The 26,841-nt window shown below is 42.8% G+C and overlaps 1 protein-coding gene across 1 annotated transcript; it reads right to left on the bottom strand.

Annotated features, from left to right (window-relative positions):
• Positions 1 to 2,752: 2,752 nt before the first annotated feature.
• On the bottom strand, positions 2,753 to 26,841 carry LOC143825976 (keratin, type I cytoskeletal 23-like). The gene is made up of 8 exons (XM_077314434.1): positions 26,126 to 26,841; positions 19,427 to 19,509; positions 16,164 to 16,320; positions 10,034 to 10,195; positions 8,086 to 8,211; positions 6,425 to 6,645; positions 4,662 to 4,690; positions 2,753 to 3,104 (listed from the first exon to the last, which is right to left on the bottom strand). Exons 1-8 carry the CDS (start codon positions 26,534 to 26,536, stop codon positions 3,001 to 3,003), a joined length of 1,293 nt encoding a protein of 430 aa, XP_077170549.1. The 5' UTR covers positions 26,537 to 26,841; the 3' UTR covers positions 2,753 to 3,000.

The raw sequence follows: 26,841 nt of genomic DNA, 5'->3' as shown, positions 1-26,841 counted from the left end.
TACCCTCTACCAGAATTCTAAAGATGCCCAGAGGCTCCTAAAGGTTGGGGACTGGAGTATATTCAGAGACGTTTGTTACTTTCAAATACTTTCCCCTCTCAAAAAGCATTTTTCATGTTCCCTCCCAGCTCTTTTTATTTTTAAACTTATTTATTTGCATCCCACCTTTCTCCCCAATGGGGACCAAAAGTGGTTTACTTCATTCTCCATAGAATCATAGAATCATAGAGTTGGAAGGGGCCATACAGGCCATCTAGTCCAACCCCCTGCTCAATGCAGGATCAGCCCAAAGTATCCTAAAGCATCCAAGAAAAGTGTGTATCCAACCTTTGCTTGAAGACTGCCAGTGAGGGGGAGCTCACCACCTCCATAGGAAGCCTATTCTCCTTGTCTCCATTTTATCCTGAATCACACCCATGAGACAGGTTAAGCAGACAGGATGGGACCAGCTCAAGGACACCCAGCAAGCTTCCATGGCAGAGTAGAGCTTTCCAGATTCTAGTTGGACACTTTAGCCACAAACCATACTGACTGAGCATACGAGTTGCCACTGTTTATGTGTTTTCATCTGATAGAAATTTCAACCCTGATCCTTTTTGGTAGCACTTTATATGTCTTTTCTACCTCTACTGCCTTGTTTCAAAAGATTTAATGGAATGGATGCTATGAAAATAATGGCACAGTATTACGAAGCCTTGCCCATGTTAATCTAACTAGGGATGTTAAGAATCAGATCTAGCTGGCTGGGTTGCTGCTGGGTGTTAAACTGAAATAATATATCAGAATGCGCCCAAAGCCATCAATCGAGTATTTCCCGTTCTACCCAATTTAGACACACACAAAGATTAGGTAATGTGCTCAAGGTCTTTTGGAATCTTTCTTATGCAATCACGGGTTGTGGTCACCAACTGGTCCTGACATGTTTATAAAAGGTTTGGCTCATGAGAATAGATTCTGTATACAGTCATCTTAATGGGCAATTTAAGAATCTGCATTCATGGAACCTCTCAAAGTTATCTCCACGAACCCCAAAGCCATAGTCTCCAAGCCAGTATCCTATGTCTGGGTCATCTCTGCACTAGGACTGCCAGCTCTGGGTTGGGAAATACTTGGAGATTTTTGGAATGGAACTAGGAAAGAAGGAGTTTAGGAAGGAGAGGAACCTCAGCAGGGTATAATGCTGTAGAACCTATCCTCCAAAGAAGCCATTTTCTCCAGAAGAAGAAGAGTTGGTTCTTATGCCCTGCTTTTCTCTACCCTAAGCAGTCTCAAAGCGGCTTACAATTGTTTTCCCTTCCACTTCCCATGACAATCACCTTGTGCGGTAGATGGGCAGAGAAAGTTCTAAAAGAAAACTTGGAGTGGCCCAAGGTCATGCAGTAGGCTTCATGTGGAGGAGTGGGTAATCACTAGAGAGCAAGCGTCCAGTGGTGTAATGGTTAGGAGTGTGGACTTCTAATCTGGTGAGCCAGGTTCAATTCTATGCTCTCCCACATGCAGCCAGCTGGGTGACCTTGGTCTTGCCACAGCACTGAGAAAGCTGTTCTGACCGAGCAGTGATATCAGGGCTCTCTCAGCCTCACCCACCTCACAGGATGTCTATTGTGGGGAGAGGAAAGGGAAGGCGACTGTAAGCCGCTTTGAGACTCCTTCAGGCAGAGAAAAGCGGCATAGAAGAACCAACTCTTCTTCTTCTGCTTAAGAACAGCAGCTCTTCAAATTAGAGTCATAGAGAGCCAGTGTAGTGATTAAGAGCAATTAGAATCCACTGCTCTTAAGTGCTACAGTGTACACCAAGCTGGCTATCCAGGGAAACTGATCTTGGTCATCTGGAGATCAACTAGCAGGAGATCTCCAGGTGCCACCTTGTAGTTGGCAGCCCTACTCTGCACAGATCACCAAGTATAATAGATTATCTTCATGCAGAATTCACCAAGCAGTCTTGTCCCACTAGCTAGCCCCCCCCCCGCCATTCCAAATTCAAGGTCTATCAAAGTTATTCCATTTTGTTGTATATATAAAACTCTTTGAAAGCACAGTCTATGGATGTCTTCTATGCCTGAAATTGAATTAGCACCCGTGAGAAGTAGGGAACCTCCCTGACTTTTGTTGTGTCACGATCCCTGAAGCCTCCAGGGTTTCCCTAGTCACCTTCGGGAAGGAAGTGTTTCTGTTCTGTCAGTCCAGGGAGATGTGTTCCTGTTTTTCTCCATGGTGTTCCCATGTTATTATTTTAATTAATAAAATATTTTATGGAGTTGCTTGGTTTTTATCAACTTGCTTTTGATATACTGTGGTCTTCGCAATTATTATAAACAAAACTTTCTCACAGTTCACTGGCAGTCTTCAAGCAAAGGTTGGATACACACTTTTCTTGGATGCTTTAGGATGCTTTGGGCTGATCCTGCGTTGAGCAGGGGGTTGGACTAGATGGCCTGTATGGCCCCTTCCAACCCTATGATTCTATGATTCTATGATTCTATGATTCATTATTGTTTACCAAATTGCAAATAGATATGAACATTTATTTTCAGCAGTTTTTCAATAATAAACTCTCCACAATTGCACTCACTTTTAAAAATGTTTGCTGCGGAATTTATTTGAAAACATTAACACAGCGTTATGACCAGCTGGCTTTATATCCTTCCTTTAGAAAAAATGTCTGTATTTTAAAATCTATAGCTGTGCAGGATTTCAACCCACTTCTCTTTTGATATTTTACGCAATGAAACTCTAGGCACCAGGAACAATAATAACTTAATGGCATTTTTATTGATCTTTATGGGTTTTAAAGAAGTCACAGCAAAAAGAAGAACGGTAGACTGATTGCATTCATATTAAATTAAATTACATCCAGTTTGTGGGAAACGTGTAAATGCAAAAGAAAAAAAAAAGAGCACAGACTCCCCAAAGAGGCACTTAAATACAGAACATTCTATGTATAGAATAACAGGACGGTTTTCCTGTAGGGATTGATTTCCTTTCTACAAACTGATGTGGTCACGCCTGTCTTTTGATCTCAGTAGTATGTGTGGCAACTATGTGCCCATCCACACTGTCTTGCACAATTTTCTTTAGATTTTGGCTGGTTGATACTTCATGTTCTGTAAGAAATTTGGAGAGACATCATTACGTGAGAAGCAGTGTATAGCGTATTATGGTACTTTGGACTGAATACCACACTTACAAGGGTATTAGAAATCTTCGGGTTCTTTTATAGGCCCTCGAAAGTTGAAATTTGTCCCATACATTCCTAAACCCCTTCATTGTTAGAAAACTCTACAAACCTGATATGTTACAGTCAAAATTCAGAAAACAAAGTTTGTCTGCTAAAGGATGAAGCTCTAGCAGACAGCTGACCAAGTCACACATGGTACAGAATGCTGATTTGTGAATGTTATGGATGGGAAGCCCTGTCCAAAGTAAGTCCATTGGTGTTATGCAAAACATAGCTTTATACATGTATTTTAGAGTGCTTGAAGCACTCTTAGTTATTCTAATAGATAGATGACCTTTGTTAGGGGAGAAACAAGGAGAGTATACCCCTCTTGGTTTTCCTGGATCTCTTTTTGGACTGGTTGTCCAAGGTAGCTATCAGCTTCATGGGCCTCTTATGGCTCTGTTACTGTGTGGTTGTATGGTTTCAGAAAGTGATTCTGTGTAATAGCAATTTAGAACCATAGGACTTGTGCTGTGGAGTCCTGTAGGGTTCCATCCTGTTTAATATATACACGATTCTCTGAGCGAGCCCCCCTGGGGATATGGAGAGAGATACCATCAGTTTGAAGATGACATCTGACTGTAGTTCTTGTTAACCAAGTTAGGTAAGTCCAAGGCTGTTCTGACTGAGTGGCCAGATGCAGTAATAAGCTGGATAAGGGCCAAAAACCTAAATCCTTAGTGCTATCGGGTGAGAATGTAGCCAGTCAATTTTAACCGGCTTTGGTTGCTTTAGCTGACTGGCAACCTTGAATGTCAAATCTGGCCATGGTTGTCCATGCTCTGAGTACATGCAGGATAAATTACTACAGTTCACCGTGATACATGTGCAGTTGCCTTTGAACATTTGGAAACTTTGTAGCACAGAAAGGTTAACAGATGCAGAGATCAAACCCTGCCTGTTCCTAGTGAATTATGGTGCTTGCCAGTCTGCTTCTGGGCACAATACAAATTGCTGATTCTTACCTTGAAAGCCCTAAATGGCCTAGGGCCAGAATACTTCACAAACTTGCCTATACCCAAAGCACAAATGCAGCATATAAAATCTATGTAAACAGTGTGCCTTGCCACCTGGTTCAGGTTTGGTGAAGCCAGTAGAGGGGCCTAAGCCAGGGGTTCTAGAGAGTGGGTGATACAGCCCTTTGTTGATGTTCTCACAATAGACGTTATGTTAACTCAGTCACAAAGAACATTTGAATCGTTGTTCAGAGCGATGGGTTGTTAATGGCTAACTATGGCTCTCATAAAAGCACCTTCTGTGAAGCCGAAGGTACTTTCACCTTGCTCATACTAGGAGTCAGGTGACACTCAGCTCCCGAGAGGGCGAGTTTGCTGCCGATCTGCTCACGTTTTTCACAGATATTTCTTGTACTCTACCGTGACTATCACCAGGCACAGCCGCTGCAGGTTTTTCTACAAAAATCAGGACAAGAAGTGCTCACCTTTACGTTTTGACTCGGAATCTGTCATGCTGTATAAAATGATAAGAGCAAAGTGGAATAACTCAATATGCAGTCCAATTTGTGTTTAATAAATAAATGAATGAATGAATGAATGAATGAATGAATGAATGAATGAATGAATGAATTTGACAAGTTGGAAGGTGTTCAGGGAAGGGTGACTAGGATGGTTAATGGGCTGGAATCCAGGCCTTACAAGGAGAGGGTGAAACAGCTGGGTATGTATAGCGAGGAGAAGAGGATTCGGAACCTACTGGGTATTGTTTTATATAGTGTGATAAGAAAATAACAGTAAAACGGTTGGTGACCTGTCTTATGAAGTGATCCCTGTCTCTAGGGAACAGTTATGGTAAACAGTGTAATTCAAGGAGCAAAGGTAATAATTTATAAGCTACGTGTAGGTTAGACGGTTGGTTTTCAAGTCCAATGTTTTGCTGGTACTGATCCCTTAAATAGAAATGTTTTTGGAGCTTTCGTGTCTGATACATCTAGATTGCATCTTCTGATAGTTCTGCTTTGCCACTTGAAACTAGGCACATGGGCATGCTTTTAAAAAGCATGTGAATTTTAATGTTTTTTAAAGCTTTGAGCCAGCTTGATGTCATGGCTAAGAGCGGTGGCTTCTAATCTGGCGAGCTGTGTTCAATTCCCCGCTCCCTCACATGGAACTGGCAAAATGACCTTGGACTTGTCACAGCACTGATAGAGCTGTCTGGCTGAGCAATAATATCAGGGCTCTCTCAGCCTCACCTACTTCCCAGGGTGTCTGTTGTGGGGAGAGGAAAGAGAAGGCAATTGTAAGCTGCTTTGAGACTCCTGGCAGAGAAAAGCGGGATATAAATACCAACTCTTCTTCTGTACTGTACAGACAAGGCTATTTTAAAAATATTTTTTTGCCTGTGGTATAGATCTGTATGTGAGCAACAGGGAGTGGAATCCCTGACCTCAGTGAATCTGCAAGAAATCAGTGGGTACATATCTTTCTTCTCTCCCCTTTTGAGGCTGTGGGCACATTTGGAATTCTTACACAGTGTGGTGGGTGCAGTCACAAAAAGGCTGATATAAAATGGTAGCCGCAGGGGGTGGAGCCAGCCAATATACAGGGGAGATCCTTGTCTTGCAATGGCAGCTGCTACCAAATCGTTAAGAAAAATTGCAACACCAATAAAATGTCCACAGGCCAACTGAACATTTCCCCCCACCAGGCCCCGCCCAGTGTCTAAAACTACTTGTTGGATGTCAAAAAAAAGGTTGCAGCAAGTGCCATGGCACTATTGTTGGGGGGCCCTGGTGTAGGGGTTCTGTGGGACCTCAAAGTAACCCTTCCAGTCTTGAGTGGGACCACACTGTCAGGGCTCATGGGAATTGTACTCCATGGACATATGGAGAGCCACAGTTTGGTTACCCCTGAAATATAGTAAGTGCCTGCTTGAGACTTGTTTTCAGACGTATTTCTTCACTAAGCTGTCCGCCCTGCATGCGCTGTCTATGCAGCAAAATACCCTCGTCATTGTAGGGATTGATTCTCCTTTTTTTTCTCTAAAGGTAAAGGTGTCCCCTGTGCAAGCACCAGGTCATTTCTGACCCTTGGGGTGATGCCCTCTAGTGTTTTCATGGCAGACTCATGGCTGGGATTGAACTCCAAGCCTCATGGGCAGAGCTTTCAGACTGCATGTCTGCTGCCTTACCACTCTGCGCCACAAGAGGCTCTTTCATTTCTCTGCCTGCAGGTCATTTTGCCTTACCTGTCAATCTTCCCCTCCAGCAGCTGGCGATAGGTGGAAATCTCTTTCTCCAGGCGAGTTTTAATTCCTAGGAGGACTTTGTACTGGTTGTTTTGACGCTTGATATCATGGCGAAGCTCACTCAGCTCATCTTCACATTTAGAGATTACGTGTTGGATGCTTTGGAGTTGGAAGGAGTAGCGAGATCTGGTTTCGCCTAGACTGTTCTCCAGTGCGTATTTCTAAAAGAACAAAAGCAGTTATCGTGTCAAAATGGACATCGTGGCTGGGTAGAAACAGTGAGATTCTTGAGCCAAATGCAGCCTGAGTCAGGACAATTGTCATCTCTTATAGCTATAGCTATAGCTATATAAATGGGCTATAGCTATAGCTATAGCTATAACTTATAGCTATAGCCCATTTGTTCACAATATGTTCAGATTCAGATTTAGTTTATTAGTCGGCCATTGGCCATTTCCAGCAAATTGACTGTACAGTACAAAATCACAGGGAGTAATAAAAAGTAAAAAAAGTAATAAAAAGTTACACAGATAAAAGGAACCATAATGATTAGGGTTTTAATCCTAATTGCACAATTTGGACCTGATTTTCCTGGCTGCGAGAGCAAACAGTGCAACTCTGTTGGTAACGTAGGCATCGATATCAGCCAATAAAACGATCATATACTCAGTTTTTGAGAGGCCTGAGGTGGTAGGGAGTATTCTTTTAATAAACTTGCCTCTTGGTTCATCATAGAGGGGGCAGTCCATTACATAGTGTGTGAGGTCCTCAATCACTCCCCTATCACATTTGCAGATGCATTCAGATAGGGGGAGATGGGAGAACCGACTGCTACGCACTGCTATGGGTTAAGATTGGAACCTTAAATGAGTAAATGCCATCCTGACTGTTAAGGATGGCAGACTCTCCAGACTCTCACAATATGTATATTCTGAGTGATGCGTAGAATCATATCAACATGACTAGTCAAATTGAATTATTTCTTATTGCAATTGTTTCATCTTCTATTCCCTCCATCAGTTTTCTTGTTTAAATCTGGGATGTTAGATCCTCAGAAGTCATAATTATGCTTATGTCACTTGAAATGCCCTGTGTGTGTATGGTCCTATATAGGAATGTACACACACACACACAAATTGGTACTTTTTGGTTTTGAGTTGAATTGATTTGACTGAAAGAGAATCACCTGAATAACTCATTTAGTTTTGGAGATTTGGAGTCAGCCAAATTGATTTGGCACTATGATGTCATTAAAGTCAACGATAGGGCATAAAGGTTGAGGCATTCCATGATCTTGCCTCCTGGCTGATGTCCCTTGGAAACTTTGCCTTTTCAGATAGTTGGGATTTAACTATCTCTCCATGGTCCGAGGAACTATACTACTAAGGGCTCATCTGGACATTACAGACATGAGTCAGGTATGACTCCAGTATGACTCAGAACTAACATGGAGGACATGCTGTATATAAATGGCCCCACAGAGCACATTAATTTGAATCCTGCAGGCGGGGATGGTGAGACTTAAATGGACAAAAGTCATGTTCTTGGCCAAATTCCGCTGCCATTTACAGCACCAGCGGAGCCAGGTTTAAATCAAAATCGGCACATGGAGGAATGTATTAGGGACACAAAAAGTGTTCTGCCTAGATCTTGGCAGTTACCTTAGTTAGTTGGGTCTGTAGATCAATCTCCAGAGTTTGCAGCGTGCGGTTCAGGTCAGTGATTTCTTTCCGTGCAGCATGCAGTTCTTCTTGGTTGGGGATTGCTTCATTCGACTCATTACCAAACTGCAGAGAAAAAGCAGATGGATTTTTTTTTATTAACTTGCTGTCATGACCCTGTTTACCTGAGATGGCATTAGAACCCCATTTTACAGGTTTGGTGTAAAATGTCTTGCTCTAGACTAAAGTGACCAGATTTTAACATTGCTAAAGCGGGACACCATTGACCGGGGGTGGGGTAGAGGTTCTTGATTAAAAATTTGGTCTATATGGAGCAACAAAAAGTTTCATAGAACACATAGAATGCAAAAATGGTATTGTAATATATATTTTTAAAATTTCAACGTAAGTACAATTTGCCAGGTACCCCCAGATGTCCCTCCAAAAGTGGGACAATCTGGTCACCTTACTCTAGACTAGAGTTTAGGCTTAAGTACATAGTTGCCACTAGACTTCAAAAATGTGTGTGTTTTTTCCCCACAGTGGGGAATTGTAGTCCATGGATATCTGGAGAGCCAGTTTGGCTACCTCTTGTATAGCCCAATCTCATCAGCAGGGTCAGTACTTGGAAGTGAGGCCTCCAAGGAAGACTGTGCAAAAGAAACCACCTTTACTTCTCACTTGCCTTGAAAGCCCCATGCTTGGGTCACCATAAGTTGGCCGAGACCTGATGGAACTTCTCACACACTCATGTACAAGGGGGAGGCAGGGTTGCTTGATTCATCTATTCCTTCCTCCTGTTGAACTGAGCCAGCTCGGTTATTTCTCCTTTCCCCAAAAAACAATGATTTTAATTCCTTGGAAACCAGGATGCCAAACAGGAGCTTGGTCATTAGCTGGCAGTATGTTGTAAGGACAGGGGAAGAGCAGGGAACCCCAAAATTCCCCAAGCTCATCTACACAGTGGCAAACTACGTTACATCTGTCTCTCTGAAGCCTGCCTGTGTGTGTGGTCTTTCCAAAATCACAGTATCCTCTCCAGTCCTTTGACATTACTCCAACATCCAGGCTCAAGGGGGTGGGTAGGAGTATTACAGTTTCCTGCCAAGTGTTCTTAGGGAGTGGGTGGGGCCAGGGAGGGCTTTTTCCCTGAAAGGCTTCTGAGTGACCACTCGAGATTCAATTGGCAATGCAGATTTGGCAGCAGTTTACACCACAGCTCAAGGATCCATTCCACATTATCGAAGTGAAGCTGTGGCAATCATTTTGTGGCAGCCATTTTGTTGCTGCGCCTGCCATGTTGTGTCAGAATTCCAAGTTTGCCTGCAGGCTCAAGCAGATTGGCGACCCCTGTTCTAACTTGTAAACTCTCATTAGGCATTGGTGCCGTTAGCTGAGCTGGCCAGCTTTCGGAAATGAGCATGCCTATTTTTGCAACTCAGAATCAGAAGGCTGGACGGTCTTCCCTGGATTGGTGATGTCACTGGAGAAACCTGCTTTTCAAGAGGACATCTTGTGGGCGGGAGTTTCCTTTGGGCCACAGGGCTGATCAGGTGTGGAGGGTGAGGCCCGGAGGGTGACACATTCTAATTTGGGCCCAGCCAATGGAGAATTTAGCTGTAAGCTGGTCCTGCCAGTTCAGGGTATTACTAATTACCAAGTGCATACAAGAACACTGCCACCCACGAGGAAGTGTTATTTCTTCACGAATGGCACAAATGAGCATTTTATCCCTCTTTGAGGAAGTTGATTGCGATGGCAGGGATACTCCTTGGGGCACTGTAAATTCCTGGAGTGGGATTAAGCCAGTAGGCTCTTATGGTGACCTGGGGCCAAGTTCTAAGCCTTAGATAACAGACAAGTCAGAACCCTAGGCAAAAAATGAACATAGGCTCTCCAGAATATAGGCTGTGCTCTACAAGGGTGCTTCTCGCCTTGCTCTGTTTACCTGCCGCTGGAACCAGGCTTCAAGGCTCTTGCTGTTCTTTTCTATTATAGCTTCATAATCCTCTCTTATGCCTGCCAGGATCTTGGCCAGATCTTCTGTGGGGGCTGTGTTCACCTTCACGTTCACCTTCAATTCATCGGAAGAGGAATATGTCGCCAGATCCTGTGTATGACAAGTGTGAAGAAGCCAATCAGCACAGGCCAAAAGAAAAAGCAAGACAATCCCATTCTGGTGTCACATTCAGGTCTGCCACGTCCCCCCTTGGAGTGGAAGACAACTGACTTTAAGGCAAACGTACTTCCCTTTGTCTGTTAGTAAATTTGGTCTCTGAACTTTGCCTTTTTTTTTGTGCAGTTTCACTGACAGGGAGATTTTTCTGAACAATGTCCTTTTCTAGAGAAGGATATCACAGCTCCCTTAAAAGTAAAAGCAAACAAACAAACAAACAACCCCTTACTAGACATGAGTTATAAGGCAGCTCAAATGCAGTCTTCCAAACGTACCAGCTTATTTGCTGGAAATAAGCATTCCAGGAGATTCACACACACATGCACACACAATTCACCTGTCAGAGAAAATAACTTCTGCAGTGATCCTTTCAGTTGACTGAAACAAACATGCTCAGGACTTCAGCTGCTGACCCATTGCATCCCTCCCTCTATCACTGCCTGGCATGTTCATCAGTGTCTTCAAGGTCATTGGAGGGATGTAAAGAAAAGATATTGCATTTTCTAGATACCTTTGTGGGCCCTTCTGGGAACATCCCTTCCAATCTATTGAGAGAGGTTCTTGTAGATATCCTCATGGTCACTGATTAGATGTGCTGCTCCAGCATCTCCACAGTTTTTACATGGTCCAGTCCTACACATGCTGACTCAAGTATCTAGGCTAAGCATATTAAGCTCCTATTAAGCAAAAGGCTGAGTAGGAACAAAAGGACATTTATTTTCAAAATTTGAAGTGGTGGGAATGTCCCCTCCCAAATTACATCTGCTGACACTTCGTCTTAAGTCCCAGAAGTATGCTGAGTCCTGCTAACAACATAGGAAGAGAAGTTCTGTCTGGGCTTAGATCCAGACTAACATTTCTGTGAAAGATAAAGAAGCTCAAGTGGTCAGTAGCAGGGCAATACATGGAGCAAGCGGAATGTTTAAAATATCTAGGAGTTATTTTTCAAGCAAGCTGTTCTTGGAAAGTGCACTTGAGCTGTTGTAAGAGTTGCCACGAATACTAGGAAGGTCAGCTCACCTCTGGTGGCCAATATCTTCCTGTATCAGTTAATATATTTAGTGCTAAAGTTGCAGGGCAGATGCTGTATGCTGCCAGGGTCTGGATCAGAGCAGTAACAGACAACGTCGATAAGCCACTGTTCAGATCTCTATATCATATTGTGGGAATTCCTTGGTATGTGTCAGGAATAGCTCTGACAGCCAATGTTGGGGAGATGTACTTTGAAGTAAAGACTTGGGACAGAGCATTCCATCTCAAAATGAGGACCCTAAATTCAAATCCAGATTCAAACTTCCATGGACTAGTCAAGCTGGACCAACCCACAAGTGTCTAAGATAATTACTGGATCATCAATTATCATGTTTGGGCAGTACCCATGATGTAAGAGACACACTGAGTAGATAAGAATTTACTCAGTTCATTAGAAAACATCAGGGGACTTTGATTATGAGAGGGTGTTGATTAGAGCTCCTGCATTTGAGAGGGGCCAAACCTTGCCATTTCCCTTGCAGGGCACCACTGCTTGAACCATTGTTATCTCCTGGAAGGGAGAGGAGCTGTAAAGTTAAATGATTGTGTGGTGAAGGCAGGTGGGGTTGCCCGTGCATGCAAATATAAAGACCGAAGAGCCACCCTATCAGTGCGCTTGACACATGCAGTCCTGGGCTGTGCCCATTGTCATGTCTAATCTCTCCTGATTAGCCAGGAGAGATTGTAACAGCCTGTTCTAGCACTATGAGGCCAATGCTGGTGGAACAAGATTCCTGATGCTCCTCTTTCTGACTATCATTTCCTTATCCTTTCTGCATCACACACACCTGTTGCAGGTAATCTATATGAAATCAGTGATTACCCCCACCCCTTAAAGCTTCTTTTCCCAGACAATTGTTCCTTGCTTTGAACCCAGGAGGCTTAAACTAGGTTGGAAATACAAGTGTAAGATTTCTTGTGCCTTTGCATTAAACAAAGCCTTCCAAACCCAAATTCTCACACCAAGGTTAATTAGGGAAAATGAACTCCAGTGTTCCAAGTGTGTGCAATCTATATTCTGAAAGGGGAGTTTTTAAAGATTTTAGGCAAAGGAAGGAAGTGCATGGTGGGAAGACTGTGGCACACCAAAGAGTCATTAAGGGGAATGCTTGGAATGTAATTCAGGATTCTGTGCATGCTCAATGTATGCTCATCCACTGAGGGACATCGCAATGTGAGATAGGGAGTTGCAATGCAGGACACTAGGCTAATTTTGTTGTGAAGTTTGATGCTTTAACTGTAGATATTCATTTGTTCATTCATTTGTTCATTCGTCCATCCATCCATTCATTCATTTTTGCATTTCTAGACCGCCCCCATCGCACCTGGCATCTCAGGGCAGTTCACAATATGTATACATATTGTTTGGTTAAAATAATAAAACAAATTAAAATAACAAAATAATGTTAATAACCCTAGGAGAGCCAGTTTGGTGTAGTGGTTAGGAGTGAGGACTTCTAATCTGGCATGCCGGGCTCGATTCTGCACTCCCCCACATGCAACCAGCTGGGTGACCTTGGGCTCGTCATGGCACTGATAAAACTGTTCTAACCGAGCAGTGATATCAGGGCTCTCTCAGCCTCACCCACCCCACAGGGTGTCTGTTGTGGGGAGAGGAAGGGAAGGCGACTGTAAGCCGCTTTGAGCCTCCTTTGGGTAGGGAAAAGCGGCATATAAAAACCAACTCTTCTTCTTCTTCTTCTAGGTGTGAGCCAGTTCTTATTGGCTTGGTCAGTCTGGGAGGTCTCTGTTTGTCCTCCCTTTAGGGAGTCAGCAGGAGAGAAAGCTATTAGAGCACCTATTATTACAGATAACGCCAGAGTTTCCCTAGAGTGTTCAGTTCACATCCAGCAGGTGCCCATGTCTTCTGGATTTGTTTGCATCAGGTTTTCCAAAGAATGCCTGTGTGCAAGGATGCTGCTTATTCAAACTGATTGGCAGCGTTTAACATAGCTAAGGACTGCTTGGATGAACACAGAATGTAAGGTTTTATTGAAAGGTGGCATTTACCGATGACTGGCTTATATGATTTGTAAACGGTCCAATTGTCTATTTAAACTATTGCCTGCTGAGCAGAGCAGTCACATAGCAAGGATGGGAAGATAGTAGACTTCAGTCAGGCTGGGCGAGCAGCCATACGTGCAAAAAGCCAGCTGCATTGTGCTACAGGGTGAGTAAGCAATACTGTGAAACAGCCTTTCAAGCACTACATCCTTAGTGAAGCACCACTTGCAACTCCAAGGGACATCAGCCAGGAGGCAAGATCATGGGAATGCCTCAACCTTTATGCTCTCTTGTTGGCTATGTAGAGGAACTGGTTGGCTTCTGTGTGAGGCAGGAGGCTGGGCTAGAGGGACCAATGGTCTGATCCAGCAGGACTCTTCTGATGTTCTTATGAAAGCCTTGACCTCTATGCCCTGTTGTTGGCTCTCCAGAGGAACTGGTTGGCCACTCTGAGCCAGGATGCTGGACTAGATGGACCAATAGTCTGATCCAGCAGGGCTCTTTTGATGTCCTTATGAAGACTCTGGCCTCTCTGCCCTGTTGTTGGCTCTCCAGAGGAACTGGTTGGCCCCTGTGTGAGACAAGATGCTGGACTAGATGGACCACTGGCCTCATCCAGCATTTCTTATGTCCTTATATTCTTCTACTTTACCTGAGATAATTTTTTGTTTCTTACACACAGTTTTCACAAAGCTACGTGTGACCAAGTTACATACAAAGACTGTAAAGGTTCTCTGTAATTACTACAGCAGCGACTGAATGGCATACATATAATTACTATGTAAACAACCTAATTATTAGACAAGCTGAACTGGTTTGGTAAGGTTGCCTTCATTGCAGTATCATCCTGTGGTTCATATACTGCAAAGTGCCCTTGGGAACCAAGATGATGATGTTAAAACTAGCCAGTATTAAGGTTGCCAGGAAACTGATGTTGTATTCTGAGTGTTGCTTACAGGGGAAAGCGCATCTCGCTAAAAGCATATCTCAGCCCCGACACACACGCCATAAAATTACATTAGCAACTGTAACTCTGCCTTATACAGTAGTTTTTACAGACGTTTTATTTCCTCTTTAGTTCTGGATATTGCAGGATTTCTTAGCAGAGCAATGATTTCATTTCACCTGTATTATTAGAAGCACCACTACCAAAAGAGCAAAAATAGTTCCAGAGTTTTGCGGGAAACTGGTATTAGAGCCATATCTAAGGGAAGATTGAGCAATTGGGACATTTGATCTTCTCAAAAAAAGTATCCGGCTGGAGAATATTATTTTCAGATACATAGCACTCTATAGATATTTAACAATGGAGTATGGATTTGCTACACCACTCTCTCTGTGTACATGTGTTTGTATTCACATGTACATGTGCACAAATGCTCCTGAAATGGATTAGCAGAAGCTTTCTGGAACCCTGGGCAAAGTCTACACTTACTTCATTTATTCCATTGTCAATCCTGTTGAATTCAGATTGAACTTGGGTCTTCCTTCCCCCCCCCCCCCCATTGAAACAAAAGTGTGTTTCAGGGTTTTCTCAATGGTAAAAAAAGTTAAGAAAAGCTGGGTTAGCAGGTAAATGCGAATGAAAGTGAGGAGTTAAAATGTTCAAAATGAACATTTATGCAAAATAAGTGAATAAAGTCAACAGAATGGTTCATCCAGCAGACACTTTGTGCCTCTTCCCAGAGAAAAGTTGAATACAGGTACTTAAAGATCTTTTGCTTCAGACAGGTGCAGGCTGTGATCACTCTGTGTGGTATAGCTTGGCATACAGATAAGAAAGACAGTGAGTAATTCTGGCTGTGTGGTGCCAACAAGTGGCAGGGAATGGTGTGCAAAGCGTGCATAGGCAGGGTGAGAATTCAGCCACAGTGTTAGTTAAAGCCATAGGGATTAAGTTCAAGACCCCCTCCCCCTTTGGTTAAAGAGCTTTAAGTGGTTTTCATGTTTAGGGAACCAGGCAAACATTTTTTTTTTTAGTTTTGACATAATTATACTTCAACTGCCTCAAGGCCAATAACCAAAACTTCGTTTGTACATTTGGGTCCTAACAGTCAAGGTTCTCTAGCAAAAGTAATGCTGATCAGATCCTGAGATTTCAGCTGTCAAACAGTATATACCAAAACAACTCAGTGGGAATTATTCAGCCTGCTAAACTGGCTGGGTGGTAGGGATTGTTGTACTCTTCAGGATTCATTCCCAATTCTCCAGGTCCCATTATGCACACATTGGATGATGCACTTTCTATCTGGTTTTGCAGCTGGATTTTGCTTTGTGCATTGAAAGTGCATTCTTTTGCCCCCCCCCCTCCAATGATGGCAAGCCTACTGAGGGGGGACACCAATAAATCAGTAATGGTTAGTTTAATATTGTAATGAAACAGTCTAGATAGTACCAGCAATTGAAAGTAGGCAGTCCAGGGCCCATTCTGCACACCTAGGATAATGCACTTTCAATGTGCTTTGGCAGCTGGATTTTCCTGTGCGGAACAGGAAAATCTACTTCGAAAGTGCATTGAAAGTGCATTATCTATTGTGTGCAGACTAGGCCCTGGAGAGAGAGAAGCTTTCTGCATAGAAAGCAGTATAGATTATAATCCTTTTAAGAGCAGTGATTCCCTTCAAAAGCAAAGCAAATATCCCATCATGGCTTCCCAGCAACCGTGTTTTCAGCTGGACAAGATGGGGAGACTATCGCCTTAAACAGATCTGAAGAACACCCTCCTAAATCCATTGACATTCCTAAATTTAGCAAGGGTGTAATTATCTTTAGGACTGCACTGTTACATTTGGAAGCATAAGAACTAGGAAATTCTACCAATTCACCCCATCATTTTTTAAGTAGAAAATGATTCACGTTTACCTACCTCTTCATGTTTTTTTTTCTTGAGAATATGATCTTCCCGCAGAGCTTCAATCTCCATTTCCAGGTCAGTTATGATGATTGTCATATTGTCAAGTTCCTTACGGATATTTTCAACATCATTCTGCACACTTTGACGGAGTGCCTTTTCCGTCTCATATCTTAACCAAGAGGGAAAAAGTGAGATAGGTGAACAGAGCTTGGACAGAACCTCCCCTCCCTGCACAAACTTTTAGGACTTATGAGAGCAATCCTTAGAAGGTCTGCTCAGAAAGTAAACCTCGTATTAGTCAAAGGGGTTTACTCCCAGGAACATGCCCCTGGGATGGCAGCCTTAATCTCTTAGCCAGTCCACACCTTTCTGCCTACCACCTTTATGCCAAAAAATATAATCTGGGTCCCAGCAAGGAAGGATTTTTTTTTTTATATTCCATTATACTTAGTCTCTTGAAACTACTCAAGCTGTTCTATTCAATATAATTATGCTTTGATAATTGTCTTAGACCTTGTTAATTGTCTGTTTCTGACCAGGGACTGTGATGATTGCTTCAGATTTCTGAATTGTATCAATGACTGGTCTCATAAAATAATAATAATAATAATAATAATAATAATAATAATAATAATAATAATAATAATAATAATAACAACAACAACAACAACAACAACAACAACAACAACAACAACAACAACAACAACAACAACAACAATAACAACAACAGCATTTGGTCTTCTGGGATGTCCCTTAAGCCTCAATAAAGTGTAGTGCATTTGTAGAAAATGAATTAGTTAGTACTTTATTGATATTTGCCATGCATCAAAAATTGACCCAAAGTCACTGCTGCCAAAATCAGTCTGATAAAGCAGTGATCAGGAGCAGATCAGGGGAACCAATGACTGTATAATATGCAGCGAACGAGTGTTTAGAATGAAGTCTATGTTGTAATCAGTGCCAGGAATTACCCTGATGTAACTGTCAACACTAGGAGATAATTGTCATTCTTAATACTTTTGGTGTTTAGATATAACACATTTCCTTTGTGCGCACACACAATGGCAGTTGACAGACGCAATGGTGCAAATTTCTTTTGTTTGCTATAGCAGGATAATCACTGCCATCTCTGAAAACCATCTCATTAGACCTGGTGGAGTAGGTGTAGGATTGGCCTAGAAACATTAGAGACTTGTAGCTCAGGTTGAACTATTTGCATGTTTGTGAAATTGTTCTGGGGAAAATCAAGCGACAGACTTTTGGATCTGCCCATTAAGCTGCCTTACAGTGACTCAGAAAGGAGTTGTTTGTACCACTTTAGCCCAGAGGACTCCATGGTCAACAGATGGGAACCCATGGCAAAACAAGTGCTGTATTTACTCAAATGTAAGACTAGGTATTTCCCAGGTACGCCATCAAAATTGAAAAAAATGGAGGGACATAATTCATTTGCATGTAAATTACAGTCAAACTATTTGCACATTTTTAGGGGAATCGTCTTACATTCTGGGTCACCTTTCTTACAAGGAAATACGGTATTGAATGGGCGGAGCAAAAGCAGATACCATTAGAATAAGGGTTTGCACAGCGATATATGAACACCAAAACGAATGCCAATGCAAATAATGGCTTGATGTATAATAATTACTACAAATGCTGTTGTCCAGAGTCTTTTACTTCAATTCATTGCTTGAAGTGCGTACAGGTAAAGAAAGACAATCTTTCCTGTCAATATGACTTTTCTCAATTGATAAGTCATATAAAGTTTCTCATACACTTTAAAAAGAGTTTTTCAAAATACATAAAAAATTTCACAGCTTAGCCTGCATTCATCCCTCAGGCTTCTGTGTTCAAAAGCATTTTGGTGTTCAAAAGCAGACGCATCCTGCAAGCACTGGGGAATAAAAATGTGCAATTTGACTTGGAAATTAAATCAATGCTGATTCAGGTTTTTTTTGGGGGGGGGCTTATATGAGCTGAATGGCTCAGATAAAATGGGCTGAATCACAGAAGCACAAATCTATTTGAGCAATTCAGCTGATTTGGCTGGCCATTTAAATTTAATAGCCTGACGGACCTGCTGATCAACTGTTCAATTTAGATGGCCATCGGCCCTTTTAAACTCTCCCTTTTGCTTCCACCTGCATGGCCGAACAGCTGAAATGGCATTACAGCCTTACAGAGGACAGGCACTGGCTATCAGGCTGTGTGGGTGGGTGAGTGGTTGGAAATCCGAGTCCTCCTGCATGGGCCAGCAGCCAGCTGATCTGGGGTGAGGTGTCTCTCCCTCAATTGTTTTGAGCTGTGCTGAGGGGGGAGGGGGGAAGACTCTCCCCCAGTCAACTGGCTTTTGGGTTGTGTGTGTGTGTGTGGATTCAAACCCTATCCTCCATGATTCTGGTGGAGCCAGCTGCAGGCTGGGATCAGGCAGAGTGGGCTCAGAACTGGCATTTCAGCCCGATGTCCAGCCTTCCCTACCCTCCTGGGACCCTACAGGCCAAGATTGGGCAGGGTGGGTATGGAGCTGACATAACAGCCCTGTGCCTGGCCTCCCTGATCCTGCTGGGGTTGCTCCGCAAACCCCAAGTCTTGTCTGCTGTTCTCCGCACAGAGCCTGGGCTGAGTGGGGAGGGCTGGCTGAAGTTATTTAAAGGGACCTAGGTCCCTATTGAGCCACCAAACAGCTGATCTGCAGCAGGCTCAGCTATATGGCAGTTGATTTGGCCAAGTCAATTTGAGTTTCCTGAATCAGCCAAACTCAAATCGGTTTACCAAATCAGTGATTCAGATTATTTGAGTTTTCCTGTTTTAGGAAAACTCAAATACAAAAAGTACTGAATTTTCTTTCTAGTGCACATCTCTGTTGGGAAACTCTCTGAATATAACTTATTTTAAAAACTGGTGATTCCTGCAATCACCTGTTATGGATACTTCACACCAGGTGCTGTAACTTCCTATACAGATGTAGCAAAAAATTAAACTGGTAGTTTAGTGCCAGTGAATAAGAGTCAGGGGGATACCAACTTAACTTTTCAGTCTTATGCTTTACGCTACTACAGATCTGTCCTCTGTTTAGCCTGGTTACCAACCAGTGGTCTCCTGACTTGGGTAGCAAACCTATGGTGTAATAAATGGTTTGTAACTTTAACTGTATTTCAGCCATGCTTTACCGATGTGCAGTATTATTTGGGTTCTTACAGATTTACAACCAGGTCTTAAGGTTTGCCCTTTTCTGTTTCCAAGAAAGATTAAGAGAGATTCAAGAAACAACTTACTTGACCCTGAAGTCGTCTGTTGCCATTTTAGCATTGTCAATCTGTAGAACAATGCCTGCGTTGGTAACCCGTCCATTTTCAATCTGTAATTTGTGCATACAGAATTAATCTCATATAGAATTAATCTCTTTTGCATATAGAATTAACCTCTGTGTGGAACGATAGCTGAAGTTTATGAGGCAGCTGGCCTGTTGGTTTGTGGGGTGGAAGGGTTGTACATTTCGGTTGTACAATTTTATGTGAGTAGGGCTTTTGCTTCATACACAGTGGAGAGTGATTGTTTTACACACTATAGCAACAGTGTAAATATAATATCTATTTCAAATATAAGTGCGCAATACATTGGTATCTCTCTGGTGACTGCTGCGTTAGATATTAGCTTGAGAAGTCTCCAAGCCCTTCCTGTACAAGGAAAATGGGTACCAAATCATTTTCTATTTTTCTTCCATTCCTGTTCTTCCAACTAAGAGTGCACTGGATTCTTGTCTCATACTTGATTTGAACGTTGCACTTTTGGAATTTATCATATGAGCTCATCTAATAGTAGAGCTCTTTAATTAATTAATTAAAATACTTTTCAAAAAGTCTTTTTTTTTTATTGGCCCTAGAATTCGCGGCAGCCATCTTGTGGCTAACTGCTGACCCCATGGCAGCCCTTTTTTATAGTCCCCACTCATTATCCTCATAATTCCAGATGTGCCCCTGGGCTGAACAAGGTCGTGGACTGCTGTGCTAGACTAATAACGTATCTTTAAAATTAGTCTGGCCTATTATGCATGGGTGTTTCCCCTCACTTTCACCATACATGTTGATCAGGTTTTCATTCTGCATTGATTTTCCTCTCTCAAGCACTCAGTTTGCTTTCTAGTTGCTGCTTCCCCAGATGAAATTGGCATATACATATACGATATAAACGTTGTAAACCTTTTTCTCTTTAATGCTTTAGTGGACAAAGGTGGGGCGTGGGGGCTGGGGGAGATCAATTTTGGCAGTCTCTGGAAGCCTAACATACAAAATGGTAGCTGAGCCACATGGAACAACTGCAAACCACCAAACAAGAATTGCTTGGTATTCACTGTCCTGGGACACAATTGCATACATTTAAAAAAAAATAACTTTGGACACTATCCCCAACACATCACATGTGATGTTCCACCCAGATTTGGAAAAGTGCATTTTAAAAGAAATATTAGCTGCAAAAGGGCCTTCAAAAGGGAGCCGTTTCTCCAGGCTTTTGGTCAGGACAGGTAAAGAAGCCACCAACCACTGCATTAACAAAAGAACCCCCCCCCCCACACACACACAGAATTGCAGTGCAGAAACAGCTGAGTTCCCAATTGTTGAATGTTAAATTATAAACTGTGTTATCTGATACAAGTTCCTATTTTTAAAGATGTTATTATATACTTAAGTCAAGATGCTTTATTGTATGGCATTGTATTATGAAAGTTTCTAATGTAAACCGCCCTGAGCTGAAAGGGAGGATGGCATATCAATATATAAATATATAGATGGGAGGAAAAAGAATGGTGCAGGCACAGAATTCAAAATCAGTATTAAAGCTACCAGCTTTGAAAACCTGCAGTAAGATGTGCATGCTTTCGTTTCTTGGTTAGCAAGAGTATCTCACTAACTAAAGATTTCCTTTTGCCCTACTTCTTCTTGCTACAAAGTAATAGGTATGCTTATGGTTAAGAATTGCATGGCCTTGTATTTATCAGCTAAGATTGCACAGTCCCTGCTCCACTAAGGGGAACTGCTATCTGTTTTTAAAGAGTCTATGAGGAGTAGGGCAGATAAACCAACTGGAGCCTGAAGTTCTGGTCTTACAATTAAGGATGCCAACCTCTAGGATCCCCCAAATTTATAGCTCATCTCCAGACTACAGAGATTAATTCCTCTAGAGATGCTAGAGGAGGGTGGTTTCTATGGCATTGTACCCCTTTGAGGTCCCTGTTCTTGCCAACACCAGGCTGCAATCCCCAAATCTCCAGGAATTTCCCAACCTGGCCCTAGCAAACCTGCCTTCCCATCCCCCACTAGTGGCCAGGCACCCCTAGTTATGATTGATCTCCAAATGACAGAGGTCAGTTCCCTTCAAGGAAATGGCAGCTTTAGAGGGCAGCATTTGTTGTACCACATCCTCACTAAGCATCCCCAGCTCTGCCAATAGGGGTGACAGTCATAACGTTCCTGTTGCCTTCTATCACACTGCTGGACCCAGCCACGCTGCCAGCGCCTTGGCTACTCCAGTGAAGGTTTGGACTTCCTCTGTTGTCAACATTTATCCACTGGTCCAAGTTAAAATCCTCACTTGTTCCCGTATGTTTGTTCCTTCCCCCAAAATCCCGGTTACAATGTGTTAAGTGACTGTAAATATATGATTACTTGCATCAAACATCCCCTTGGATTGGGAGAATAGACACTTGGGGTGCAAGGTTGTTCAAGAGTGGCTCTGAAAAGGTGGCTCACAAAGAGGTTATAAAAGGTCTGAGGACAGCAGGTACAGCTTGACTATGTGTGTTTAGTTTTGGGTAGGAACTTGAGTCACCCGAGTCCTGTAAATGAAGCATTCCCAAGAGATTAGTCTAAATCCTTTCCTCGAAGAAGAAAAAATCACAAAACTGGAAGGACCCATATATGGAATGTGTCCATTATGCAATACAGGGAACAGGTACTGCATTCCTAGGAATTAAGAGCGCACCTCAAGAACTGCCAGAAGGTGTGAGGAGGAAGGCCCTGAAGAAACCAGCTGGCTGCAAACTACACTTGACAACCTTTTCATGTCCAAAGCATGTAATTGTTGTTGAACCCTGGGACAGGAAAAGGGCAGTAGCAGAAGCCCTGGAATGAATTGTTTATATTTTGATATTTCCAAATTTCAAAGAGCATCCAGAATGTTCAGCTGGAACTTCTCAGAGGCATAATAATGATAGATTGTGTGTGTATGTGGGGAGAGGAATCTCTTATCAAAAAGCTGCAGAACCAAATCTTCATATGGCTTGGAGTTGCAGTGGTCCACCAGCCAAAAAGCCATCTAGTTAATCTATCACTTTACCTTGTCCCCTCTTCACAAATATGTAGAGCCTAGACAGCAGTCTGTCATAAACAGAACTTAACCAATGACTTCCAGCATAACGTAAGATATCATTAAAAAAAAAGATACACTTAGCAAATTAAAATTCTGGAATAATACCACGCTTCTCAGTAAATACTGTGCACAATGTCATATGCATTAAAAATGACAAATGACTTCAGATTATTTGAGCAGGATAATTGAATTATCCATTATATGAAATAACAGACTTCCATGGGACTTCTATCCAATCTGGATGTTGGGAACATTTGCTTCTTCGCTCCAAATTTGGTGGTCAGCCTGATAAAGTGTGTGAACAGAACCATCATGCCTGAAAGAAGTTTTAAGATGATGCCAAAACGGATGGGATGCTGTACTACAGCCTGGCTCTAAATTGTCCCTGATGCTTCAGAGAAAATACACAAGCATCCGTTGACTGGGAAATGTGCCAACCATTGGGTCAAAATGGAGGCACCAACGTCAAAATCCAAACTTCACTTAAGAAAGTAATTGCTTATGTAATTGTTTTGAGATCTGAAAGACAGTTTCTCACCTGGCTGTCCTTGTTGGATAAGCAACTGAGTGACACTGCAAATATGGGAAGGATTTGCAAATTGTAAATGCCTACCCTTGACTTCCACATCCTCAAGGATCTAGATCAGTGGTTCTCAACCTTCCTAATGCTGCGACCCTTTAATACAGTTCCTCATGTCGTGGTGACACCCAACCATAAAATTAGGCAAGGGTTCTTTCACAGAAATTAAACCGAAACTGACCCATGGCATGAAGATCCATTGTTCATGATGGTATATAATTTTTTTTCTGGGGTTTCTCATTTCAGTTCTGCCTCTTGTCCCACCATGCCGATCTCGCTCTTTTCCATTGCTCCAGATAGACGAACGCTCTATCTCAATCTACCCCAGCCAAGCAGCTCGCCTTGCTGCGACCCTTGTGAAAGGGTCGTTCGACCCCCAAAGGGGTCCCCAACCCCCAGGTTGAGAATTTAGATCAACATGCGAGCATGCCTAAATGAAGGTCTTGAAAGTTCAGTATGCTGAACGTAATTCTAAAGAACTGTTAGGAAATCAAGCAGAAGTGAAGAACTAGAACAGCATAAGTGCAGCGAAGGGGATTTAGGACTTGCAGAGGAAGAGGCCTTGTCAAATCTTGGAAGCCAGCAGGGACAGTCCTGCTTAGTGCTCGGATGGGAGATTAGCAAGAAAATTCAGGGTCGCTATGCAGAGGCCGACAATATAGCAAACCACCTCTGTTTGTCTTTTGCCTTGACGGTACTCACTACTGCAGGAAGGACTGTCTATTTAGGTGAAGGAGCAGAGGGAATCTTTGGCAAAGTCAACTTTTGAACATACACATGAATCTGTCTGAGTGAAGCCTTTGACCTGTCAAGGACAGCACTCTGTGGCTCTCCAGAGTCTCAATGTCGCCCACTGCCCTTTAAACATTAGGTGTTTGGGGCTGCACCAGGGCCTTCTGCTTACAAAGCAAATGGCCTACAAACTGAGCCAAGGCTTCACCCCACCAAGAAGGTGTCAAGGATCACTTAGGGATGAACCAGCCCAGGAAGGAGCAAGGCACAGCCAAGGCAAAGCCAGTATGTAATCATCTTCTTCACATTATACTGATGGGATTTCTTGACTTCCTGAGGTAACTGGAGGGAAAACTAAAAGCGCTCAGATTCCAAATTTAATACACTCAGGGTGTCAGGTGCACCAGTTCCTTTGGCCAGAAAAAGGGCTTTCCCATCTGCCGGAAACCCGTTCAGGCAAACAAAACCACAGATGGCCAAAATTTCAAGCAGTGATTGTTGTTAGGTGCGAAGTCGTGTCCGACCCATTGCGACCCCATGGACAATGATCCTCCAGGCCAGGGGTAATCAACCTGTGGTCCTCCAGATGTCCATGGACTACAATTCCCATGAGCCCCTGCCAGCGTTTGCTGGCAGGAGCTCATGGGAATTGTAGTCCATGGACATCTGGAGGACCACAGGTTGACTACCCCTGTCCTAGTGGTCTTTAAAAGCAGTGATAGATCAGAGCAAAGATGGAGGGGGTCAGGGAGAACCCTCAAACTTGAGGATTCTCCAAACTTGGGAGAATCCTCAACACTGAACACACACACACACACACAAAATGTTAAATCACTGCTTTTTGAGTCTTTCCCATCTGCCATGTGGCTCAAGCTTCCTTCCCCAGGCCTAAATCATGCTGGCTGTAATCTTAGAGGGTATGTTTATTTATTTATAGTTAGATTTTTATACCGCCCCTCACGACAACCATCTTGGGGTGGTTCACAATATGGAAAAAGAGTGACCTAGATATATGTTAAACCCACAGTATGCAACCTTAAACGAAAGTCTTCCAGGATAACAGAACGTACAAATGATCTGCATCCGGAATGATCTTTATAAACTAAGTCTCAGCGTTGTGAGACTCCAGACTTCTTGCCTTATAAGGCAGTTCAAAATTAAAAGTTATTCATCTGATTACTCACAAGGCATAGCGCCAGTTAAATAGGATTTATTACGAGTCCAGATTAACATCACAGTGGGGAATGGAGAACTGTGAACTTAACAGGCAACATCACTCAGCTCCGATATAAAATTCTTAGTACGGAGCAGAAATTCTTTCTTTAAACTATTATTATAGTGGAATTACGACTGGCTTTGTAGTGTTGTTTTAATTATGAAGATCAGAATGGCCAGCTTTCCTGTTAAGGCCCACAGGTACCCAAAGTTGTACACTTTAGAAGTTCCCTCTTCCTGCATCGCAAAGTCATGGAAGATGGACCCACAAAGAGAAACTTCAAAAATAGTTCTGCTTGAATGGGTATTTATACCCTCTGGTTAACAGCTTTTCGATATCTTGCATCTGTTCAATGAGTATTTGAGTCCTTCATATACATGCATGCATATTTAATTAAAATACCCCATCCCTTCAGCTTGCTTGAGGGTTATTCAATTAACTGAACATAGCAGGAGTATAGGATTCACCCCAAGGATCCTCAACAGCATTTATGCTTTGCACCTGTCCCTATGTCAACATTTACTCTTAAAAAAATACATATAAATGATAAGTATCATTTCAGTGTCAGCATACAGAAAGCAACATGCTGTGCTTAGAACTCAAACGTTTTCAACGCAAATCTTAAAAGGTAGTCATTTGAATCAGAGGTTTTTCATTTCAGTTTTTTTAATCCTTGAAAAACCTCTAGTTGTGGGGATTCTCGGGGGCAAGAAAGCGAACATTTATCGTGTCAAAAGAAAGTCTAAGCAACCATCTAAAGCATTAACTTGCCATTCTGCGATCCAGTTTTTAAAAATTGTTTTGCATTTGGGATGTTGTAAACGTATTTGCTTATAAAAGTATAGCTTTTCCCCAGTCGAAACTGCTGTTAGCAGAATTAGCCTGAATGTATGTTCTTCTTAAAGCTTTGCATACCCTTACCCCCATTCTCTCTGTTCTACCCTCCATGTTCACACCCTTTCTTGAGGACATTTCTCATGTGTGACTTCAGCAGAAGCAGTTCCCACTTTAGTTATTTCAGCTATTCAGTGCAGCAATCCAGGCTGAATGAGTGATTTACCGTTTGTATTTCTGGCTTACCTGCTCATGCATGTTTAGGATGTTTTGTTCATATTCCTTGAAGTCATACTGGTTGCCACGGGATCTCTTGTCGTGCCACTCCCGGATGCAGCCCTCCAGCTGAGTGTTGGCCTCCTCCAGAGAACGCACTCGCTCCAGGTAGGTAGCCAGGCGGTCATTCAGCTCCTGCATGGTCCGCTTCTCACTCCTTTCCAGGAAGATGCTCCCAGGAGTCTCGCAAGCGTTTGCCCACCCTGACCCTGCATCACAGGTCACCCAGACTGGTCTCCCAATGGAAATGGGAAGATAAGTAGTGTTACCCCCATGCATGCTGGAAGACCTGTAGGGAACTCCTGCATGGGCAAAGTCGCATCCGCCGACACCCCTGAGAGACCCACAAGAAAAATGGTACAGGCCTTGACTGGAGTTCATGCTGTCATCCGCTCGAAACTCAACGTAAACACTCAGCACGCTCTCTAGACTGCCGGCACAGTCTGACAAGTGCCTCAGCCTTCCCTGAGCTCTTTTAAGCCTTTCCCCGTGGGAGTTTCCTTATGTTAAATAACTATGCCAACAAGGTTGTGTCATCACCAAATATGCATTTCCTCTTGGTCAGTTCTGAAGCCCTTATTAGCTGTCAAATACAGTCGTCATTAGGAAGAAGGAGAACAACATACCAGGGGTTTTGTCTTTCCTCTCTCTCTCTCTCTCTCTCTCTCTCTCTCTCTCTCTCTCCC

The sequence above is a fragment of the Paroedura picta genome, chromosome 16 (genome assembly GCF_049243985.1).
Source record: "Paroedura picta isolate Pp20150507F chromosome 16, Ppicta_v3.0, whole genome shotgun sequence".
NCBI lineage: Eukaryota > Metazoa > Chordata > Lepidosauria > Squamata > Gekkonidae > Paroedura > Paroedura picta.
This window is presented reverse-complemented; position numbering and strand designations above follow the sequence as displayed.

What these genes read in the sequence shown, in the direction of transcription:
- LOC143825976 (XM_077314434.1), bottom strand. Translation starts at nt 26,536, where the DNA reads ATGAACTCCAGTCAAGGCCTGTACCATTTTTCTTGTGGGTCTCTCAGG. An exon ending in TCCTAAACATGCATGAGCAG is followed by an intron (nt 19,510 to 26,125) that starts GTAAGCCAGAAA and finishes CACAAATTACAG; the next exon opens with ATTGAAAATGGACGGGTTAC. An exon ending in AAGCCTGGTTCCAGCGGCAG is followed by an intron (nt 8,212 to 10,033) that starts GTAAACAGAGCA and finishes TTTTCTCTGCAG; the next exon opens with TTTGGTAATGAGTCGAATGA.